The sequence below is a fragment of the Aquarana catesbeiana genome, linkage group LG05, assembly GCF_042186555.1.
Source record: "Aquarana catesbeiana isolate 2022-GZ linkage group LG05, ASM4218655v1, whole genome shotgun sequence".
Taxonomy (NCBI): Eukaryota; Metazoa; Chordata; class Amphibia; order Anura; family Ranidae; genus Aquarana; species Aquarana catesbeiana.
The window spans coordinates 413,570,428-413,593,409 of record NC_133328.1 but is presented as its reverse complement, the minus strand read 5'-3'; the positions used below and the strand labels follow the sequence as shown (position 1 = coordinate 413,593,409).

At 41.2% G+C, this 22,982-nt stretch overlaps 1 protein-coding gene across 2 annotated transcripts in view; it reads right to left on the bottom strand.

The window, feature by feature from the left end:
- The window catches only part of CARMIL1 (capping protein regulator and myosin 1 linker 1), a 475,715-nt gene that overhangs the window by 68,263 nt on the left and 384,470 nt on the right, over window positions 1–22,982 (bottom strand). For both annotated transcript variants that reach the window (XM_073631176.1, XM_073631177.1), the window contains exons 27-28: window positions 12,633–12,808; window positions 5,089–5,176 (exon numbers count right to left, since the gene is read on the bottom strand). In XM_073631176.1, the coding sequence (XP_073487277.1) occupies window positions 5,089–5,176; window positions 12,633–12,808 (264 nt within the window). The remainder of the gene's footprint in view (window positions 1–5,088; window positions 5,177–12,632; window positions 12,809–22,982) is intronic.

Sequence of the window (22,982 nt, the reverse complement as noted above, 5' to 3'; positions counted from 1 at the left end):
AATTTAAAAGAGCGAACAAAAATCCTGGATGGCTTAACTCCAATGTAAAAATGCATATAAAAGCAAAGGAGAAGGCCTTCAAAAAATACAAGGTTGAGGGATCATCCTCAGCATTCAGACTTTATAAAGAATGCAATAAGAAATGTAAGGGTGCAATTAGGACGGCTAAGATAGAACATGAAAGACACATAGCGGAGGAGAGCAAAAAAAATCCCAAGAAATTCTTTAAGTATGTAAACAGTAAAAAAGGGAGGACAGACCATATTGGCCCCATAAAGAATGAGGAAGGACATCTGGTTACAAAGGATGGGGAGATGGCAAAGGTATTGAATTTATTCTTCTCCTCAGTCTTCACGAGTGAATCGGGGGGCTTCAGTAACCAAAACTGCAGTGTTTATCCTCATGACACAACACAGGAAGCACCTCCATGGTTAACAGAGGACGGAATTAAAATTAGGCTTGAGAAACTTAACATTAATAAATCACCGGGACCAGATGGCTTGCATCCGAGGGTACTTAGGGAACTCAGTCAGGTGATTGCCAGACCGTTGTTCCTAATTTTTACAGACAGTCTATTGACTGGAATGGTACCAGCTGATTGGAGAAAAGCCAATGTACCACCAATATTTAAAAAGGGCCCAAAAAACATGCCTGGGAATTACAGACCAGTTAGCCTAACATCAATAGTATGTAAACTCTTGGAGGGGATGATAAGGGACTATATACAAGATTTTAGTAATAAGAATGATATCATTAGTAGTAATCAGCATGGATTCATGAAGAATCGTTCTTGCCAAACCAATCTATTAACCTTCTATGAGGAGGTGAGTTGCCATCTAGATAAAGGAAGGCCCGTAGACGTGGTGTATCTGGATTTTGCAAAAGCATTTGACACAGTTCCCCATAAACGTTTACTGTACAAAATAGGGTCCGTTGGCATGGACCATAGGGTGAGTACCTGGATTGAAAACTGGCTACAAGGGCGAGTTCAGAGGGTGGTGATAAATGGGGAGTACTCAGAATGGTCAGGGGTGGGTAGTGGGGTTCCCCAGGGTTCTGTGCTGGGACTAATCCTATTTAATTTGTTTATAAACGATCTGGAGGATGGGATAAACAGTTCAATCTCTGTATTTGCAGACGATACTAAGCTAAGCAGGGCAATAACTTCTCCGCAGGATGTGGAAACCTTGCAAAAAGACCTGAACAAATTAATGGGGTGGGTGACTACATGGCAAATGAGGTTCAATGTAGAAAAATGTAAAATAATGCATTCGGGTGGCAAAAATATGAATGCAATCTATACACTGGGGGGAGAACCTCTGGGGGAATCTAGGATGGAAAAGGACCTGGGGGTCCTAGTAGATGATAGGCTCAGCAATGGCATGCAATGCCAAGCTGCTGCTAATAAGGCAAACAGAATATTGGCATGTATTAAAAGGGGGATCAACTCCAGAGATAAAACGATAATTCTCCCGCTCTAACAAGACTCTGGTCCGGCCGCACCTGGAGTATGCTGTCCAGTTCTGGGCACCAGTCCTCAGGAAGGATGTACTGGAAATGGAGCGAGTACAAAGAAGGGCAACAAAGCTAATAAAGGGTCTGGAGGATCTTAGTTATGAGGAAAGGTTGCAAGCGTTGAACTTATTCTCTCTGGAGAAGAGACGCTTGAGAGGGGATATGATTTCAATTTACAAATACTGTACTGGTGACCCCACAATAGGGATAAAACTTTTTCGCAGAAGAGAGTTTAATAAGACTCGGGGCCACTCATTACAATTAGAAGAAAAGAGGTTTAACCTTAAACTACGTAGAGGGTTCTTTACTGTAAGAGCGGTAAGGATGTGGAATTCCCTTCCACAGGCGGTGGTCTCAGCGGGGAGCATTGATAGCTTCAAGAAACTATTAGATAATCACCTGAATGACCGCAACATACAGGGATATGTAAAGTAATACTGACACATAATCACACACATAGGTTGGACTTGATGGACGTGTGTCTTTTTTCAACCTCACCTACTATGTAACTACTATGTAACTATGTAATGTGTGATCGGGTGTACAGGGCATTAGTGTGTATCAGGCTTTACTGATCTCAGCTGTCTGGTAGTCTTCTCAGATCTATACTTTAAACTTCATGAGTCAAATATTGATAACTCCTGTCCCTCTTGAATGAAACATCAGCAGTGAACTTCTAGCTTTGAATGTATATTATTAAATCAAATTATTAGGTTTCACTGTAATATTAGAACCTGTGTATCTTGAAGCACTGACAGCATATATTTTAATGAGAGATCATGAGCTGTTTTTCAGGCAGAAGCATCACGTCCTGAGCTGCGTCTCCCACTGGACCTTCTGTCTAAAAGCATCGGATCTGCTGTAAGAATTACTTAAGAGCAGCCACTGAAGGATACCAATTTTCCATATCCCAGTGGTCTTATGTTCATTGTCTCACCTACTACCTCATAAACACTTAACTCTATAGTTGCTACACAGAAGGCGCATTACTATACTGAAGCAGTCATGCTATTTATTACAAATATAGTTATAAACAAGTGGGGCTCATTTATAAGACCTGATGGAAATACATCTAGTCATCACATTTATTTGCTTGATTCAATTTTCTCACACCCCGCCTGTTTCCTTTGTTTCCTATATATTTAAAATGTTACTTAAAATGAGTAGTAACACAAAGCTAAAATTAGATTTATGCATATGATAGGTAGAAACCTGTTAGTCATACCAGTTTTGTAGGTAATCTGTCAGCTGCTGGCATGTTGAATCGTTAGATGGTTTATTATATCTTTTGGGGATTTCAGTAATGAGATATTTCCAGATTACCCAGTTTCCCCTAAGTGCAATGTACATTGCAGGGTTAAACAATGATGTCATGCACTGCTACCTTCACTTTGGCCTTCATGGAAAGGTGTCACAAATATTAGCATTTCCATACATATGGTGGTATTGGGGAGATTATACTCATGTGGTAGGTGGTTATTCAATGAGTTGTGCCAGTCCAAACTATATTTGAGGGCACGGCAGCCAATTTTTAATAGATAAAGCAGAATGTCAGTTGCCCACGTAGGAGTCCTTCTACATCAATATGTACATGAAAATACTGAGCTACCCGGCTTCTTTGTTGGCGGCACAGCTGCTCTTCTTACCAGTCCCTCTGACTGTGTTGTGCAGCTCTAATGCCTCTCTTAGCATTTAGTTGCAGTGCCCTGCTACACAGCCCAATCCTGGCCTCTGGATATGGGGTTCTCCTGACAACCCTATAGGAGCCAACCTGACTTCAGGAACAAGACCTTCTGTCTCCTGGCTAGGGCACTGCTGACCCCTGGGCGAGACCTCCAATCTCCCAACTGCTGGCTGGGGCACCTCTGATCCCTGGGTTAGACCTCCTGTCTCTTGACTCCTGGCAGTGGCTTTTCTGACCCCCGGGTGGGACCCTCCTACATGGGGAGCTGTCTCCAAACTGAGAGCTCTGAGCTATCCTCAGGCCCGAGTATATAACGACCCTGTACACTTGTGTACTCAGACAAGCTGCAGGCAATTTGGAACCTCTCATTAACCCTTAATGCGAATCCTGTGTCATATTCTCCTCCATTTTCACAGTGGCAGGGTCTCTGTCTGTCACAATACATATAAAAATGAAGGTGCATCCATCAAACACCATTGGATAACTCTGTGGTCCTGTTGTGTCTTTATTGAACAGTACAATTTTCTGTTACGGCTAATCAAACCTGTAGTAGGGTTTCTGTTCGGCTATACAATAATATATCAATGAACAGCCACGTGTCAAATCAATATGAGCAAACCACCGGTCACTCATTTCAGAAAGCTTATGATAGGATTAGGATATGACTAATACACATGCAAGTTCAAATAAGACATTATATTAGTATATGCATTGTTAGATTAATGAAACACAGATAGGGACAATTTCTATTCTTTGCATCCAAGGTATAGCATTGGTGTGTGTGTGTAAGGCTGGCCATGGCTCCCCCCCCCTCCTCTTTTTTACTTAAGCAGCCCATACACGGAGCAAATCCCCCCACCCCCCACTGGGAGCATACAATGGCTTGGCGGGAGGGATTCCCTTGTCAACACTGAATGTGACTGACCCCATGGTTGTAGGAAGGAAGTTTGCTCCGTGTATGGGCTGCTTAAGTGAAAAAGAAAAATCTGCGCCATAGCACTATGAACGTTTTTTTTTTTTTTTCCTCAATTTATGGACATTGAATTGTCTTAATACACAGACAGTCCTAATATAAGACATATGGGAATACAGCAACAAGTCCTAAGTTTTTATATAATGTTTTAACTGGGCCCTGTGGTAGTTTCATTGCTTTTAATGTTTACATGTTTTAACTAATGCATTTGATACTATTTTACTATAGGGTTGTTTTAATTAGACTTCAGTGGATCTAACCCTTCGCTTTATTAAACCCTTAAAACACTTACATACATCCAGAGAGAAAGGATTGTGCAAGAGTTTAGCCTAAATCTCTAAAAATTATTAGTGCACAATATAAACAAGAATGTAGAAGAAAAAAGAAGAAAATAAAAAGATTTTTAATTATTAGACGCCTTTAATTCAATGTTAAAACTGTAATCAGCCACACTCACTTTTCATTTCTTTTTAATTTGAGTAAAATGAAAACATTAATTTTCTGATAAATTAATCAGCCCCCTAAGTATCTTTGGAGCTATATCAAGTAGCTCTTGCTACACAAGTACCACAGGTGAAGAAGTCTTCATATATAATCAGCATCAAATTCCATAAAACTTGAAATCATCTCCAGCAGCACAGTGGCTGAGCAGTTAACACTCAGGAAGGAGTAGACCCCCTGCCAGGTTTTACTGCTATCCATGGTGGGTTAGAGAGACTTCCTCTCACTTCCCGATCTGCTAAAAATGTGCAACCAGGGCAGGAATAGAGGAATTTCTCTAACAGAGCCACAAATCGCAGAAAAACTCTTCCCCATTCTATCCCAATGTATAGGAAAAAACGTTTTGGATATAGATACACTTTAAATGAGGCACATGAATAATATGGTCATGTTTTCACTGAAGGAACATGCTTACCAGTTTGTGATGGCTGCTTGAAAGTGCATCTAAGATTTCATCAACTATTCGGTCAGACAGGAAAGATGCTACAGTAAGTTTAACTTCACTGTAAGAAGAAAAAAAAAGACATAGCTTAAGCTTATTCCAGGTGTTATAACTAATTTCTACACACATTTGGAGTATAAATTAATAAAATTTTAAACTATGTGCACACCTATACTGAAACAACCTTCTGTGCATCAGCAAAATCCAAGTTGGCAACTAGAATTAAAGCGGCCTGATGGGCAAAAAAACCATATGCTACAGTCTATCAATAGCAGTAACACAGTAGTTGTTGCTTTTCCGAGTTCCCCCTGTAAGATAGTTGTATTACCTGCCGATCCTGCCAGTAGATTCATTATTTTTCCCCACTTCCTTTAACAAGCTTATAAAAAGGTGAGGTGAGGCTCTGCTAATTTCCATCATCCAATCATATGCAAGCAAAAACGGTTTTACAATTTGCCTTGCACTTGATTATTCTTTACAAAGTGAAATGTCACTTTATTCGCTTAGCTCTGGAGAAAATTCAATGGCAAAGTGTAACTTCCCTTGCAAAGTGAGCAGTCTACAGCCCTGGCCAAAAGTTTTGAGAATGACAAAAATATTAATTTTTGCAAAGTCTGCTGCCTCAGCTTTTATGATGGCAATTTGCATATAATCCAGAATGTTATGAAGAGTGAGCAGATGAATTACAATTAATTGAAAAGTCCATTTTTACCATGAAAATTAACTTAATCCAAAAAAACCCCAAAAACATTCCTACTGCATTTCAGCCCTGCCACAAAAGGACCAGCTGACATTAGGTCAGTGATTCTCCTGTTAACACAGGTGTCAGTGTTTATGAGGACAGGGCTGGAAATCACTCTGTAATGATGATTGAGTTAGAATAACAGACTGGGAGCTTTAAAAGCAGGGTGGTGCTTGAAATCATTGTTCTTCCCATGTTAACCATGGTTACCTGCAAGGAAACATGTGTAGCCATTATTACTTTGTACAAAAAGGTATTCACAGGCAAGGATATTGCTGCTACTATGATTGCACCTAAATCAACCATTTATCGAATCATTATGAACTTCAAGGAGAGGTTCAATTGTCCAGCAAATGCCAGGACCGTCCCCTACAGTTCAGGACCCCAGTGCAGAGCTTGCTCAGGAATGGCAGCAGGCAGGTGTGAGTGCATCTGTAAGCACAGGGAGACGAAGACTGAGGATGGCCCAGTGTCAAGAAGGGCAGCAAAGAAGCTGCTTCTCTCCAGGAAAAACATCAGGTACAGACTGTTAATCTCCAAAAGGTACAGGGATTGGACTGTTGAGGACTGGGGGTAAAGTTATTTTCTCTAATGAATCTTCTTTTCGATTGTTTGGGATATCCAGAAAAAAACCTTGTCCGGGAAAGAAAAAGGTGAGTGCTACCATCAGTCCTGTGTCATGCCATTAGTACAGCATCCTAAGACCATTCATGTGTGGGGTTGCTTCTCAGCCAGGGAAGAGGGCTCACTCACAAATTTGCCTAAGAACACAGCCTTGAATAAAGAATGGTACAAAAACATCCTCCAAGAGCAACTCCTTCCAACCATCCAAGAACAGTTTGGTGAAGAACAATGCCTTTTCCAGCATGATGGAGCACCCTACCGTAGGGCAAATGTGATAATTAAGTGGCTTGGGGAACAAAACATCAACATTTTTGGTCCATGGCCAGGAAACTCCTGAGACCTTAATCCCATTGAGAACTTGTGGTTAATCATCAAGAAGCAGGTGAAAAAAAAAAACAAAAAAAAAACAAAAACACACAAATTCTAAAAAACTTCAAGTATTGATTATGCAAGAATTAGTTACCATCAGTCAGTATGTGTCCCAGAAGTTGATTGACAGCATGCCAGGGCGAATGGCAGAGGTCTTGAAAAAGAAGGGTCAACACTGCAAATATTGACTCTTTGCATAAACTGTAATTGTCAATAAAAGCCTTTGACACTTATGGAATGCTTGTAATTATACTCCAGTATACCACAGTAACATCTGACAAAATTATCTAAAAACACTGAAGCAGCAGACTTTGTGAACATTAATATTTGTGTAATTCTCAAAACTTTTGGCCAGGGCTGTATTTGTCCTTAGTAAATCCCTATTAACTACATTTACATGATTTTATGGGCGTCCTTTTACAGGTAGATTTATATGAACAGAATGCTTTAACATTATTTTGACACTTGTGAGCTATTTAATTTATATTGGACACTTGCATTAAAATTAAATCACAGCTAAGGTATAGGAAAGCAAACAGCACAGCAATCTTGAGTGAAGGGTCTTTAGGAAAGCTGGGCTACTAAAGCCTCAATTTTCAGGTCAGCTGTTCTGGATTGAACCTTTAATCAGCATCAAAGCACCCATAAGCTCCATGTTATCATTGGAGGCAGCAATGAAAAAGGCAAAGAAAAAGCCTCACATCTTATCTTATTATTTCTGATGTGACACTTTAAGAATCATGAAATATTCATATCCTTTGTGAGTGCACTCACTGGAAAAAAACTGCCTAATGCTGCCAATGAAAAATATCTGGCCCATTTTTTTTAATATACATTATGGTTTAAATTTACTGATGAATACTTGAGAGAATGGGTAACAAATACACATAACTGGCTCTAAGCATTAACTTATTAGAGTAAAAAAAATATATAACCTGAGAGAATATTCTATAAATTTTCATCATATTTAAAGATCTTAAAGACAGGAGTTATCCATAGAGGCAATTAATGATCAGATGCAAAGAACGAGCATAGGCTAAAAAGTACCCCTTTTCATGAGATGATTTTTGAAGGACTGTGCAACAATTGCTATGTCAACAGGCACCTTCACATTTGAGCAAACCACTCCAGCTGTTCTCAGGAATATTCCCACTACTGGACCACAATTACATTACAGTTCAAGATGTCTGCTCAGTGCTTATACAATTGATTTAGGGTCCTTTAACATAGGAATTGAAAATAGGTGGTTGAGTCATGTTTTTACTGCTCATCAACACCAGGGAATGGATGTTCACACTACAACATTAGCTTTGCCTTGCGTCGTGTCGAGGCAAAATTAACACTGCCTGCAGAGTCAGGCAAGCAATGATCCTTAGCTATCTGCTCCACTCACCTCTATTGAAAAGTACCACAAACGCGCTGTAAATGCACTGTAATTGCACCTATGGCATTTTCAGTGTGTATAAGGTGTGATTGCAAAAGCATCACAAGTGAAAATTTCCCATTCTAACTTTTTACAAATAAAAAAAAAAAAACCCAGAGGGCTTTTGAGGAGCACTGCCTGATGCAACATAAATGCCTATGCCACGCAACCAAAATATTCATTAACACTAGGTGTGTTATTGTGTGATAAGGTTGCTGTAGAATTCAATGCCTGTGTGAAAGAGCCCTAACAGTGTGATCATGTTGATTTAATGTCTAATAAGCAGACGACAATGAAAAAAAAAAGAAAAAAAAAGAAAACTGAATGTAAAGGCTTTGGCCTTATTCACATGGGTGTACTATAGCATAAGTCCATGTGAGGGTTGTGTTTGCCTGCATGGGGCTTCATTCCAGTGCAGGCAGTCCCATTCATTTAAATTGGTATGCAGAGGCTGCAGGGGCACAGCCGCTGCTCCCAATTTGAGAGCTGTGCAAGTGTAGTTGCACGGCACCTATAGGAGACCGTACACATTTGGGGCTGAACAGGGCTGCCAAATTGGGAGCAAATTCAGATGCTTTAAAGGAAATCAGAAACCAATCTGGATGAAATTGGTTTCCAGTATGCAAAAGAGTACACACTCTATAGTTATCAAAGAAACGGTTATTGAACTACATATTGGATGGTATCTTACCCCAATCAAGATTCATGCCATTTTTTCAACAGTTTCCAAGTCCTGCTTTAGGGGCTGTTCCAATAGGGACATGTTCCTCCAAACCTTTTGGAGCTGTAAGGCCTTAAAACCTTTTTGGAAGCAGACCACTATTCAAAAACACTCAAATCACTGGGCTACAACTTACTTACTGTGCCTTTTTTTCTGCAATCTCATCTGATATTTCACCCCCTTGCCAAAGATTAACCCACATCCTTTTTTAGGGCAATAGCTTTGAATTGGTGCACCCCCACTGTTTCCAGGTTTCAAGGTCTACAACAGATGGAAGCCATAAAAATTACGAGAATTTACCATACCATGCCAATATTTGTACGTAAATGGGAAAACTGGTCCTCTTATTGAGTTGTCTTACAGTCTCAGTCGATTGATAACATGGTTGAATGTAGTTTTTCAGGATCAGTAAATGCCACCTTCTCAGACTGGTCTGTAAGAAGATTTGGGCTGGGAATATACTTTAGAGAGGCAGAAGTGTGTGCACTATTAGTGTGTTTTTTCTTTAAAAGTTTTTTCTTTTTCATTTTATCAATTTGGGAGAGTTACTGTTCACTTGTATAAACAAAAGGTAAATGCAAGAGCTGTGATATATATTCCTTAAATATAGTCTATGTACTTTCTGCAGTATTTTTTGGATTCTGTATGTATCATGAGTTCAAATAAAAATTGTTAGTAAACTAAAACAGAACTGAGACAAATAGCTGCTGGCCAAGTGCTGTAATATATCAGCATCTGGGACTCAAATTGATTTACCCCCCCCGGCGGTATTCCCGAGTCTGGCTCGGGGTGGATTTTCAATACCAAAAGCGGTATCCCCGAGCCAGACTCGGGATCGCATCGCAGGATCCATGTAGAGGATACTTACCTTGTCCCCTGGATCCTGCGATATTTCCCTGCTGTGATCTGCGAGCCGCCGTGTCTCACTCGATTCACAGTGCCGAGCTCCGTCCCCTGTACAAATACAGTATACTGTAATCTTACAGATTACAGTACTGTATCAAATAATTACACATCCCCTTTGTCCCTATTGATCTGCCCAGTGTCTTGCATGCAGTTTTATATTATAAAAACTGTTCTTTCTGCCTGGAAACTGGAGATTGTCTATAGCAACCAAAACTGTCCCTTTACATCAAAAGTGGCTTTAGACCAGCTAGAAAACAGCGATAATAAATTAGAATCACTCGCAGAATTGAGTGATAGTGTTTTGTGGGGAAATCCGTCACCAAACACTAAAAGTAACGAAAGAGACAATTCTGCAACTGAGCAAATTCCAGTGTTTTTGATTTGATTACATTATTGAATATTTTTTATTATTATATTATTATTTGGTATAATTATTTATATTTATTATATTATAATTTTTGATTTCGTTTTTCAAACTTTACCATACCCAGGATGTCTACTAGACTCTTGTTAGGACAGATTTAAGTGAATTATTCCTAAGAATTACAGGCCTATAATATAAAATGCCAAATTTCTATGCAAAATAATTGTACCGCTTTCAGCACCTAAAATCTGAAATAATCATACCGCCAGGGAGGTTAAACAAAAAATTAAATGAAGCTAGTTAAGTAGCCAAAGTATTTGCAGAAGCCCCATGTAACATGCTACATAAAAGTACCATATTAGGAAAAGCAGGGCTTGCACTAGGATCCAATTGGGCTCTGCATCAGCGCAGATTTATAGGTTGTTAACATGCAAACAGGAAGAGAGAGCAGAGTGAACAGAGGGATGAACCCAAATAACACGAGTCCCCTTTCACTTTCCAATTTAAAGAAGATGTGTCTGAGTCCTACTGCAGTGATCCCTGGTCTGGCAATGTCCAGATCATGAGCCTAGCCATAGAGATTCACAAATCTTTCACTAGGCACCCATACCTATTTACATATTTCAGCTGCATATTTAGCTGTTCTTCTGAAGTACAGCTTTAATGATGATTTCATAAACCAATTTCGAATATTCCTCCATTGCAGCCCATGCCCATTCATTAAAAGGAAATGAGCTTTATTTGACCCAAGCATTTAAAAGCAGCATGTGCAATAAAAATTTGTCATTGTGAGTTGTGCATACAAGTGTTTACCCAAGAACAGATGGCTGAAGCGTATTATTGGATTACATTGTAGATTCAAGCAAAAGCCTTTTCTGCTGCATGTGAAAATTCAGGTTCATCCATGGGCACAAATATGTAAAATGTATACATGTATAACTTTAACCACATGCTCTGAGCGCACATCCCTGTGTGTTATATTAGACATTGCTTATATTTGGTGGAGGTGAGGTATTCAGGATCTGTGATGAACATGGGAAAGCTGCAAATGATGGGTAAGCAACCATGCAGAGTAGAAATGTTTATTCACACACAGTCACACAGGTTGATTTACTAAAACTGGAGAGTGCTAAATATGGTGCAGCTCTGCATAGAAACCAATCGGTTTCCAGGTTTTTTTTTTTTGTCAAAGCTTAATTAACAGGCTGAAGTTAGAAGCTGACTGGCTACCTTGCACAGATTTTGCACTCTCCAGTTTTAGTAAACCAATTTCAAAATCAATTCTGTAGCACCATGACTACTAATGCCATGTATTATTTTCATAGAGACTTGTTGCTGGCTCCAAATCTGTTGTTATAACTGGTTATAAAACACATGTCAACACATGTCAATGCAATCACAAATCACATTCTAATGAATCTGGAAATCCTCTGACATGCCGTTGATGGCATTTTTTTTTTTCAGCAACAAGAACCACTTATGCAAACTTTTTTCTAAATAATGCAAAAAGCTGCTACAAAACTGCTTAAAAGTGATAAAAAAAGAATTGCAATCTGCAGTCCATTTGTTTTCATCAGAACTACTTATACTACTTTATTTTTTTATAATAGGTAAAAGTATAATATAAAACAATATTTTTAAAAGATAAGATCAACTTTAGAAAATGTTACACCCATATGACATGTACATGTTCCAGTTCCATGTCACCCCCCCCCCCCCCCTAATGATAGTTGTATCTCTCTCTTGCAGTTCATGTCAAATATAAAATCTGCACGGCTGTGCAGGGTTCTACCCACACATCTGAGACATTCATTTACAGGGATCTATGAATAAATAAACTACATGTGTGGCAGATAGCTTGTAGTTTCAATAGACTACAAATGTGCTTATCAGTGCACTCATAGTCCACTGACACTTCCTCAGCCTTGTAACAAAGTTCACACAGAGGTATGGGCAGAAAGCTGAAGAACATGGTTGCAGAAGCCTGACATTGCACCTGTGACCCACTGAATGCAAGTACAATACTTTGCAGATAATACATTTTTTCCTGAAAAAACGTGCATTAACATACATATATATATATATATATATATATATATATATACATATACATATATGTGTGTGTGTGTGTGTGCAAAGGACTGTCATGTGTGATTGCTACATATGCAAGGTTTTGCTACAATGATTCAATAGGGTGGTCAGGCTGGTGGCCAATAAGCAGCAAATGATTGGCGAAAGTATTGCTGTTTTTTAAAATAGGATTAGGGTTATGTTACGTGGTCAGAAGAAATGCAATTAAGGCTTAACAGAGTTCTTTCACATGAAATATAAACATTCTTTCATTCCACTGTGTTTAAACCATATTTACCTTATTTTGTTCAGAATATCTATTCCAGATTGCTCAAGTAAGACATTCTTTACAAAGTTGCGAGGAATTGAGATCTTCTCAGTGCTGGCTTGAATGAGATCCTCACGAATGTTTGCTTTCTTCATCACATTTGGACAGAGGTTCTCTGCTGCATCAACCATTGATTCCAGTAGATGCTATGGATGGAAGAAAGACTATAAGTGCTTAAATTATATCAGACTGCCCACACCAGGGGATACAAATACATTTTGAACTCCTAAGATAACATCAAGAAATCAGGATTAGTTATGTAAAGCCCATTAGGGTGCATTAAGTTTTACCTAGCATCATATATTTTTTTGTTAACGTAAGTGTAATGCTTACAGATATTTACTACTTTTCACAGAGATTACAGTGCATCCCGTCCATCCATTTATAATGCCTTTATCGTTTTTTTTTTTTTTTATTTCTTCCAGAAGAATCAAGAGTCATCTTTGTTCAGGTATCATCCAGAGTTCACATGTACTATGTGGACTGGGACTCTGGCCCAGAGATGGTTCTGCCACTTTTTATGTCACCACAACTAAAAGCACTGCAGTGCATGGGAGGTGGAACCTTCTAAGGACAGCAATGCTCTTCAGCGTTTGTTCCATCTCCCAAAAGGCATGGCACAGATAGACAGGAAACTAAGCTGTTGGTGTGTTTGCAGAGCCAATCTCCTCCCAGTGTCATGTGACTCAATCACATTATTAATCAAAGCCAATGTGCAATCCCTTTTCCTAGGCTCCATCTTTGAAAGTATAAATTAGACCAGTATAATTTAACCCAAGTTTAGAAAACAATTCTATGGTACTTCAAAATTTTTGTAATTTTTGCACATTACTTGAAGTGCATATAGCAGAATTTGTGCAGAAGTGATTTAGCCAATATTTTAGGTATAATAAATTGAAGCTCTAATTGCAAAGAAGTCATTTTATTCTGAATGCAGTATAATATGGGCATCTTCTTTTCCAAAGCAGGTCCTCCATAAGGCCCCTTTCACACTGGGGCGGTGGGGGCGTCGGCGGTACAACAGTGCTATTTTTAGCGCTGCTGTACCGTCGTTCTTGCAGCGGTATTTGGCCGCTAGCGGTGCGGTTTTAACCCCCCGCTGGCGGCCGAAAAAGGGTTAAAAACCTCGTACAGCGCGGCTATAGCCGCGCAGTCCTATTGATTTCAATGGGCAGGAGCGGTGAATACACCGCTCCTTCCCCGCTCCAAAGAAGTGGTTTGCAGGACTTTTTTCACCGTCCTGCCACCGCACCGCTTCAGTGTGAAAGCCCTCGGGCTTTCACACTGAACAAACAGCGGCGGCTGTTTAGGGGCGGTTTTCAGGCGGTATTTTTAGCGCAATACCGCCTGAAAACCGCCCCAGTGTGAAAGGGGTCTAAATCTCTTCTGCTTGCTAGATTCCATCACAAAACAGTTGCTAGATTCTAACAAGGTACAGTAATAAAAGGGAAAAAAATTGCTAGAGGAATTTCAAAAAACAAGGTTTCATTTCTTTTTTACACTTCGCTAGTTAAATTCTGCAGTGGTAACCTTAGGTGTGCATTTAGTAATTGCCATTGTGCTCTAGCTGGGCATGCAACGTGTCCCTGTGCCTTTAAGGAGGAATGAGCTCCCGCCAGGCAAATCTGCCCTTAATTTATCCACTGCTATATGTGATCCAACTTGGAGACTCAAATTTATAGAGTTAGAACCTTGACGTAGGCACTGCAGCCTCCACACATATATGCAAATGTGTGCAACTAAAAACTGTTTTTAACATGAATTATATTAGATAGGGTCAAGGTTTGTATTTTTTTGTTTTTTGCAGGCTAGCTGGTAGGTGCGCAGGGAAATTTTTGTCCGTTTGGAAAATCTATGACTAAATGCACAACACAAAGACTTTGTATGACCATCTCTGTAAATAACTGCTAACGTGTCCACCTGTAATCAAGGGCTCCATTAAATACACTATATTACCAAAAGTATTGTGACACCTGCCTTTGTGCACACATGAACTTTAATGGCGTCTTAGTCCGTAGCGTTAAATATTGAGTTGGCCCACTCTTTGCAGCTATAACAGCTTCAACTCTTCTGGGAAGGCTGTCCACAAGGTTTAGGAGTGTGTCTATGGGAATGTTTGACCATTCTTCCAGAAGTGCATTTATGAGGTCATGCACTGATGTGGATGAGAAGGCCTGGCTCGCAATCTCCGCTCTAATTCATCCCAAAGGTGTTTCTATCGGGTTGAGGTCAGGACTCTGTGCAGGCCAGTCAAGTTCCTCCACCCAAAACCCGCTCATCCATGTCTTTATGGACCTTGCTTTGTGCACTGGGCCAAATCATTTGGTGGAGGGGGGATTATGGTGTGGGGTTGTTTTTCAGGGGTTGAGCTTGGTCCCTTAGTTCCAGTGAAGGGAACACTTAAGGCGTCAGCATACTAAGACATTTTGGACCATTTCATGCTCCCAACCTTGTGTGAACTGTTTGAGGATGGCTTCTTCCTGTTTCAACATGACTTTGCACCAGTGCACAAAGCAAGGTCCATAAACATGGATGAACAAGTTTGGGGGGAGGAACTCGACTGACCTGCACAGAGTCCCAACTTTAACCCTACAGAACACCTTTGGGATGAATCAGAGCTGAGACTGCAAGGCAGGCCTTCTCATCCGACATCAGTGCCTGACCTCACAAATGCGCTTCTGGAAGAATGGTCAAACATTCCCATAGACACACTCCTAAAAATTTGTGGACAGCCTTCACAGAAGAGTTGAAGCTGTTATGCCCTGTACACATGATCGAACATTCCGACAACAAAATCCATGGATTTTTTCTGATGGATGTTTGCTCAAACTTGTTTTGCATACACAAGGTCGCACAAAGTTGTCGGAAAATCGATCGTTCTGAATGCGGTGACGTAAAACACGTACGTCAGGACTATAAATGGGGCAGTAGCCAATAGCTTTCTTCACTTCATTTATTCTGAGCATGCGTGGCACTTCGTGCATCGGAATTGTCCACACACGGTCGGAATTTACGCGACCGGATTTTGTTGTCAGAAAATTTTATATCCTGCTCTCAAACTTTGTGTGTCAGAAATTCTGAGGAAAAAAGTGAGATGGAGCCTACACACGGTCGGAATTTCCAACAATAAGCTCCGATCGCACATATTCCGTCGGAAAGTCCGACCGTGTGTACAGGGCATTATAGTTGCAAAGAGTGGGCCAAGTCAATATTGAACCCTACGGACTAAGATTGGGATGCCATTAAAGTTCATGTGTGTGTAAAGGCAGGAGTCCCAATGCTTTTGGTAATATAGTGTATAGCACCACAGGGTGGGCAGGGGGTCAGCCCGAAGTCTGAGCCAAAAACTGGGGGGGGGGGTAAGCTTACCTGCTACTGCCTGGCTTACCAGTGCCCATCAATGCTGACCACTAAAAACTGACCTACCTGACACACACTGACCTGCTCGACACCCACCTGACACGCTAACCATTACACTGACCTACCTGACACACTCTGACCATTACACTGACCTACCTGACACATGCTGACCATTACACTGACCTACCTGACCCACACTGACCATTACACTGACCGACCTGACCATTACACTGACCGACCTGACCCACACTGACCATTACACTGACCTACCTGACCAGCACACTGACCTACATGACAACATACACCGACCTACCTGACATCATACACTGACCATTACACCAACCCAGACCCACACTGACCTACCTGACCCATTACACGCCACCTCAGACGTCAAGTGACTGTGACTTCCGGCTCCTCCTGCAGCTCAGCTGTAGTGTGCTGCGCCGGTGTGCCCATCCCAGAAGACAACAGGCAATTCCCGCCTTCTGGAGCCTGCAGTGCCTATGATGGATGTCACACGTCCTGGCATTGGACCAGTGGGACGTCCATCATAGGCGCTGCAGGCTCCAGAAGGCAGAACCTGCTATGTCACTCGGCCACGCTACAAGTCAGATCGGTCCCCGCTCGGGGCTAATAATAGAGTTGCGAATGCCTGAGCCCCGTGGCTTTTTGGGGGCCTACTCGGGGCTCCAGCCTCCCTTAGCGCCGCCCCCCACCCCCCCCCCCCGATGCCACTGGGGGTGAGGTATGTTCTTTAGCCCTGTGCAAGGTTTGGCACAGACTGGAAAAACTGTTTAAAAGGGACTTTTACTTGGTGTTGTGGCAGGAGAGCACAGGAGAGAAATGGATCAGAGAAGACACGTTATAATTATTTTTTTTTCCTAAATGGAAGAAAGGGTTAGCAGTCAGGGTTAAGAATGAAAGGTGCACACTTAGGCTTTAGGTTGATTGTTAGGAGCAGGGTGAAGAAATAATAGCTTATTTTAAGGGTTAGGGCTCAGGTAGCAGGTAGATTATGGGGGTTTACTGTTAAAAACACCTAGAAGAACCTGATGATTTCTATTTCTTATTATTGTTGAAATCTTTAGAAAGCAAAATAACTAGCACTGGATTCTAGGTGCTGAAACCAAACAAATTGTCCTATACAGGAGCATAAAAAAACGGTTGGACACAGAAAATTCTTCCTACTAGCTGTCATTAGTTGAGCAGCTAAATAAATATACTATCTCAAAACTTTTGTCAGTTCATTATCAGACATATAAGATATGTACTTAGAACATCTTTCACTGAAAGGCACACACTGAGATAGAATGAGCAAAGAGACAAATAAAAAGATTTTTCTTTGACATCTTATACTTTATGCTCATGATTGACATTGGAAATTACAAACTGTCATTCTCCAGTACTGACTAATAGGGAGCCATTTTTTAATCACAAAACTGGCACCTTCTGCTGTTCACCCCTTCTAGAAACCCCTTGTGACACAGAATTGGTTATATTCTCGAATATGAATGTGTAAAACGTGTTATTTTTAGTGTCAGGATGGAGATTTAGAGAAAGAAGAAAGAAATAGGTGAACAGTAGATAACGCTTGTATATTTCACTACACATCCCATAACACTTGAATAAAATAATCATCTAACAACATAGATTCGATATACATTAGAAATTATTATACATTAAAAAAAGGCTGAAATAAATCTAAAGCAGCTGGTTTACATTCATGTCATGTCTCCTGTAGGTAAAACAATGACAATATCTCACTTATTATGCCTGTTCATAGAAAGAAAAAAAAAAAAAAACACGGGTCTGAGATTATTATTTTTTTCAGCTATGAGAGATATTGAAATTTTCTTTGATATGAAGACGAGTCTATTTGCATAGCTTTGAAGAGGGCTCCTCAGCAAGAATGCCTGGGACAGTTGTAGGGGTCAGATTCTAAGTGTCATGAATGTGTAATTTTCCAAATAGCAGTATCCCTTGGGGATTAATGAGGTTAGGGGAGATGTATAGTCACATGAATAATTTCTTATGCAAGTCAGTTTTTTTGGCGTCACAAATTATACATTAAAAAAAAGAAAAAAACATTATGTATGTATTCATTCTCTACACACACACACACACACACACACACACACACACACACACACACACACACACCAGCATCATCTTATGTCAATTGAGTATACGGCAACCTTCATAAATACCATTCACTACGTTATTCTGAGGTTGTGTTTTAAGGTGTTCTTTAATTTAAAGCTGAACCTTAGGCTAAACAAATATTGTCTAAATAAAAAGTCGTGTATTCTTACTTAAAGCAGAGTTCCACCCAAAAGTGGAAGCTTATCTCACTACTCCCACCCCCCTCCGGTGCCACATTTGGCACCTTTAGGAGGGGAGGGGGGAGTGGGTACCTGTTTTTGACAGGTATCCATCCCCATTTCTGGAAAATCGCATTGCGATCACTTGGAAGTTTGGCCACCCTCCTTCCCCTGCTGCCGAGCCATTCAGAAAGCGCAGCGAGCTTTGCGCATGCACAGTAGGGAATCAGCTGTGAAGCCGAAAGGCTTCACTGCGGGGTTTCCTTACTACAAATGGCGGCAGCAGCACCCGAGAGCCAATGGAAACATCGGCTGGGGTGCAGACATTGCTGGATTCCACGACAGGCAAGTATCCTAATATTAAAAGTCAGCAGCTACAGTATGTGTAGCTGCAACTTAAAATTTTTGCTGGGGGGCTAAAGCACCGCTTAAAATCTTTATGTCTTTTGTATTGCTTCCAACTATGTGTAATAACCAACTATGGATTAGCTACTGCACTTTGGACATTTTTCTGAATCGGGAATACTGCGACATACTACTCTAGCAATAGATGGGATGTCATAAACTGACTGCTTCAACTGCTGAAGTCTTATAGGGAGGTATTGCCCATCCCTTCTTTCGGAAAGCAGAGAACACCTTTAAAAAAAGGTCATACATACACTATATTGCCAAAAGTATTGGGACACCTGCCTTTACACGCACATAAACTTTAATGGCATCCCAGTCTTAGTCCGTAGGGTTCAATATTGAGTTGGCCCACCTTTTGTAGCTAGAACAGCTTCAACTCTTCTGGGAAGGCTGTTCACAAGGTTTAAGAGTGTGTCTATGGGAATGTTAGACCATTCCTCCAGAAGCGCATTTGTGAGGTCAGGCACTGATGTTGGACGAGAAGCCCTGGCTTGCAGACTCCGCTCTAATCCATCCCAAAGGTGTTCTTTCGGGTTGAGGTCAGGACTCTGCGCATGCCAGTAAAGTTCCTCCACCCCAAACTCGCTCATCCATATCTTTATGGACCTTGCTTTGTGCACTGGTGCGCAGCCATATTGAAACAGGAAGGGGCCATCCCCAAACTGGTCCCACAAAGCTGGGAGCATGAAATTGTTCAAAATGTCTTGGTATGCTGACGCCTTAAGCGTTCCCTTCACTGGAAAGCCAAGCCCAACCCCTGAAAAAAACCCCACACCATAATCCCTGCTCCATTAAACTTTACACTTCGTACAGTGCAGTCAGGCATGTACTGTTCTGGCAACCGCCAAACCCAGACACATCCATCAGATTGCCAGATGGAGAAGCGTGATTTGTCACTCCAGAGAACACGTCTCCATTGCTCTAGAGCCCAATGGTAGCGTGCTTTATACCACTGCATCAGACGCTTTGCATTGCACTTGGTGATGTAAGGCTTGGATGTAGATGCCCGGCCATGGAAACCCATTTCATGAAGCTCTCTACACACTACTGTTGTGCTAATCTGAAGGCCACACGACAAAGTTTGGAGGTCTGCAGCTAGTGACTCTGCAGACAGTTGGCGACTTCTGCGCACTGGGAGCTTCAGCATGTGCTGACCCAGTGCTGTCATTTTACACGGCTTATACTTTGTGGCGATTTGCTGCTGCTCCCAGTTGTTTCCACTTTGATATAATACCATCAGTTGACAATGGAATATTTAGTAGCTAGGAAATTATGCAGATGGACTTATTGCACAGGTGGCAACCTAGCACGGTACCATGCTTGAATTCACTGAGCTCCTGAGAGCGACCCTTTATTTCATAAATGTTTGATGAAGTGGTCTGCTGCCTAGATTCTTGATTTTACCTGTGGCCATGGAGGTGATTGAATACCTGAATACAATGATTTGGAGGGGTGTCGCAATACTTTTGGCAATATAGTATATATGAGCAATTAAAAAAGAGAAAATGTGATGGGTTTGGAGTTCTCAATGTCTGACACTTATGCTATAAAAATAATAAGGTTACTTTCACACTGCAGGCAGTTTTCAGGCGTTTTAGCGCTAGAAATAGCGCCTATAAAGCGACTGAAAACTGCCTCCCCAGTGTGAAAGCCCGAGTGCTTTCACACTGGGGCGGTGCGCTTGCAGGACTTTAGAAAAAGTCCTGCAAGCAGCATCTTTGGGGTGGTTTGGGAGCGCTGTATACGGCGCTCCCAAAACGCCCTGCCCATTGAAATGAATGGGCAGCGCTTCCAAAGTGCCACAACACGGGCAGTTTTAACCACTTCTTCGGCCAATAGCGGGGGTTAAAAGTGCCCCACTAGCGGCTGAAAAGCGCCGCCTAAACATCGCTGAAACGAGTGGTGCTTTAGCGATAACAACGCGCGGCTACAGTATGAAAGTAGCCTTAAAGAATCGATGTTTAAAAAAAAAAGTGGTAGTAAACCACATCCAAGAAAATGTTTTAAAAAATATATATATATATATATAAATCAGGCCCTGGCCAGTTTAACCAGTTGCCGACCAGCCGCCGGAGTTATAATGCAGCAAATTGGCTCGGCTGCACAATATGACGTACAGGTACGTCGTTTCGTCCACTGGCTTTTGCGGACGCATCGCTCCATTGAAATGAATGGGCAGCGCATCGAAAGAACGAGCGGCGCTCTAGCGCTAATGCACCGGCAGCCCAGCGTGAAAGGGGTCTTGGAAAACGCCTCCCTAGGGAACACTTAAGCCTTTGATCACCACTAGTGTTAACCCCTTCCCTGCCAGTGCCATTTATACAGTGATCACTGCATTTTTATAGCACTGATCACCAAAAAGTGTCATTTGGTCCCAGGCAGCAAAAAGTTTGATTTATACTCTCTATAAAGAAAACCTATACAAGATACTTTATCACTGGTATCAAACCCCAGGATTTCTCTAATCCATCTACTCAACAGCCAGTGATCATTGTTGGAGAAAAAAAGACAGCTTTCTTTTCCATGTAGTTTTGACAGCGCTCGCTTATTTAGCCTTATTGTGAATTGGTTCATGCCCTTATTCAACTTTGATTCAAGAATTTCCTTTATTCCTAAATTTTTCATTGTAGGCTTGCCTCCACCAGCCTTTCCAAAAAATGTTAGATTAACTACACAGATCCTTACTGCAACTAGATGCCTGGTGGCATTCAACCGGAAAAAAACAAACACACAACCCCCATCGCTTCTAGCAGTACATGTTGAACTGATGGAGAACCTAACAGTATGCTTACATGACACTCTTGAAGTTTGGGAGTTATGGCATTACAAGGAGGACTTGCCTTAGGGTAGATCTTCATGCATTGCACTACCTTACTGAGAGACTAGTGCTGAGCTTCACTTTTTTCTCCCTTAATTTCCTTACCTTTCTAGCTGCCTTATTTACTTTAGATTGTGTTATTTAGCTTTCATATTATGTTAAAGGCTCAGTACAGGCTTTGTACATGATTATATATTTGTATTGAGCCTCAGAAGATTTTGATTATCCTATGTTTTTCTGATCCAGAATGACTCTCTCCCGTGGATGCTACATGGCTATGCTATATGAAGTGTGTGCAATTGCTGGGACAGTAATCCTACAATGATGTACATGTGAACATAGTTACTACTGGGTACCCAAACCTATTTTTTCTACGGTATCTGAAAGCTGCCATTGTAGTGCCTATAAGCTAATGGCAGACTTATTGTACTTTCTATTATATACTGTATATTTTTTTTCAATTTTAAATAAACTTATACACATAATATATATATGGTTTTATGGAGGAGGATGTTGTATTTCCAGGAGAGGATTGAGGGAGAGTCAGACAGTAGGCTGTATATGCAGAAGAGAAGTGTGAAATGTATGACAGCAGGTAGTATGTACTGAGCAAAAAAGTATGATGGTGGGCAGGTAGCTATGGTCATAATGTAGGCGAAAAATAAATTGGCAGTGAAGAGGAGTCAGTTAATAATCTGCCCCTTTATTATTATTATTATTATACAGGATTTATATAGCGCCGACAGTTTACGCAACGCTTAACAACATTAGGGCAGACAATACAAGTACAATACAATTCAATACAGGAGGAATCAGAGGGCCCTGCTCGTTAGAGCTTACAATCTAGGAGGGAGGGTCAAGTTATACAAAAGGGTAATAGCTGTGGGGGATGAGCTAATGGAGAAAATAGTGCAGTTATTAGATGGAGGCAGGATAGGCTTCTCTGAAGAGGAATGTTTTCAGGGATCGCCTAAAAGTGGATAAATTTGGAGACAGTCTGACAGATTGGGGTAGGGAATTCCAGAGGATGGGCGAGGCTCGGGAGAAGTCCCGGAGGCGGATATGGGAGGAGGTGATGAGGGAGCTAGAGAGCAGGAGGTCTTGGGAGGAACGGAGATGGCGATTAGGTTGGTATTTTGAGACTAGGTTAGTGATGTAGCTGGGGGCAGAGTTGTGGATGGCTTTGTAACTTATTGTTAGTATTTTGAATTTAATTCGTTGGGCGAGTGGCAGCCAATGGAGGGATTGGCAGAGAGGGGTAGCAGACACTGAGCGGTTTGTAAGGTGGATAAGTCTGGCAGCAGCATTCATGATGGACTGCAGGGGGGATAGTCTGTTTAAAGGTAAGCCAATGAGGAGTGAGTTGCAGTAGTCAAGGCGAGAGATAACCAGGGAGTGAATCAGGAGCTTTGT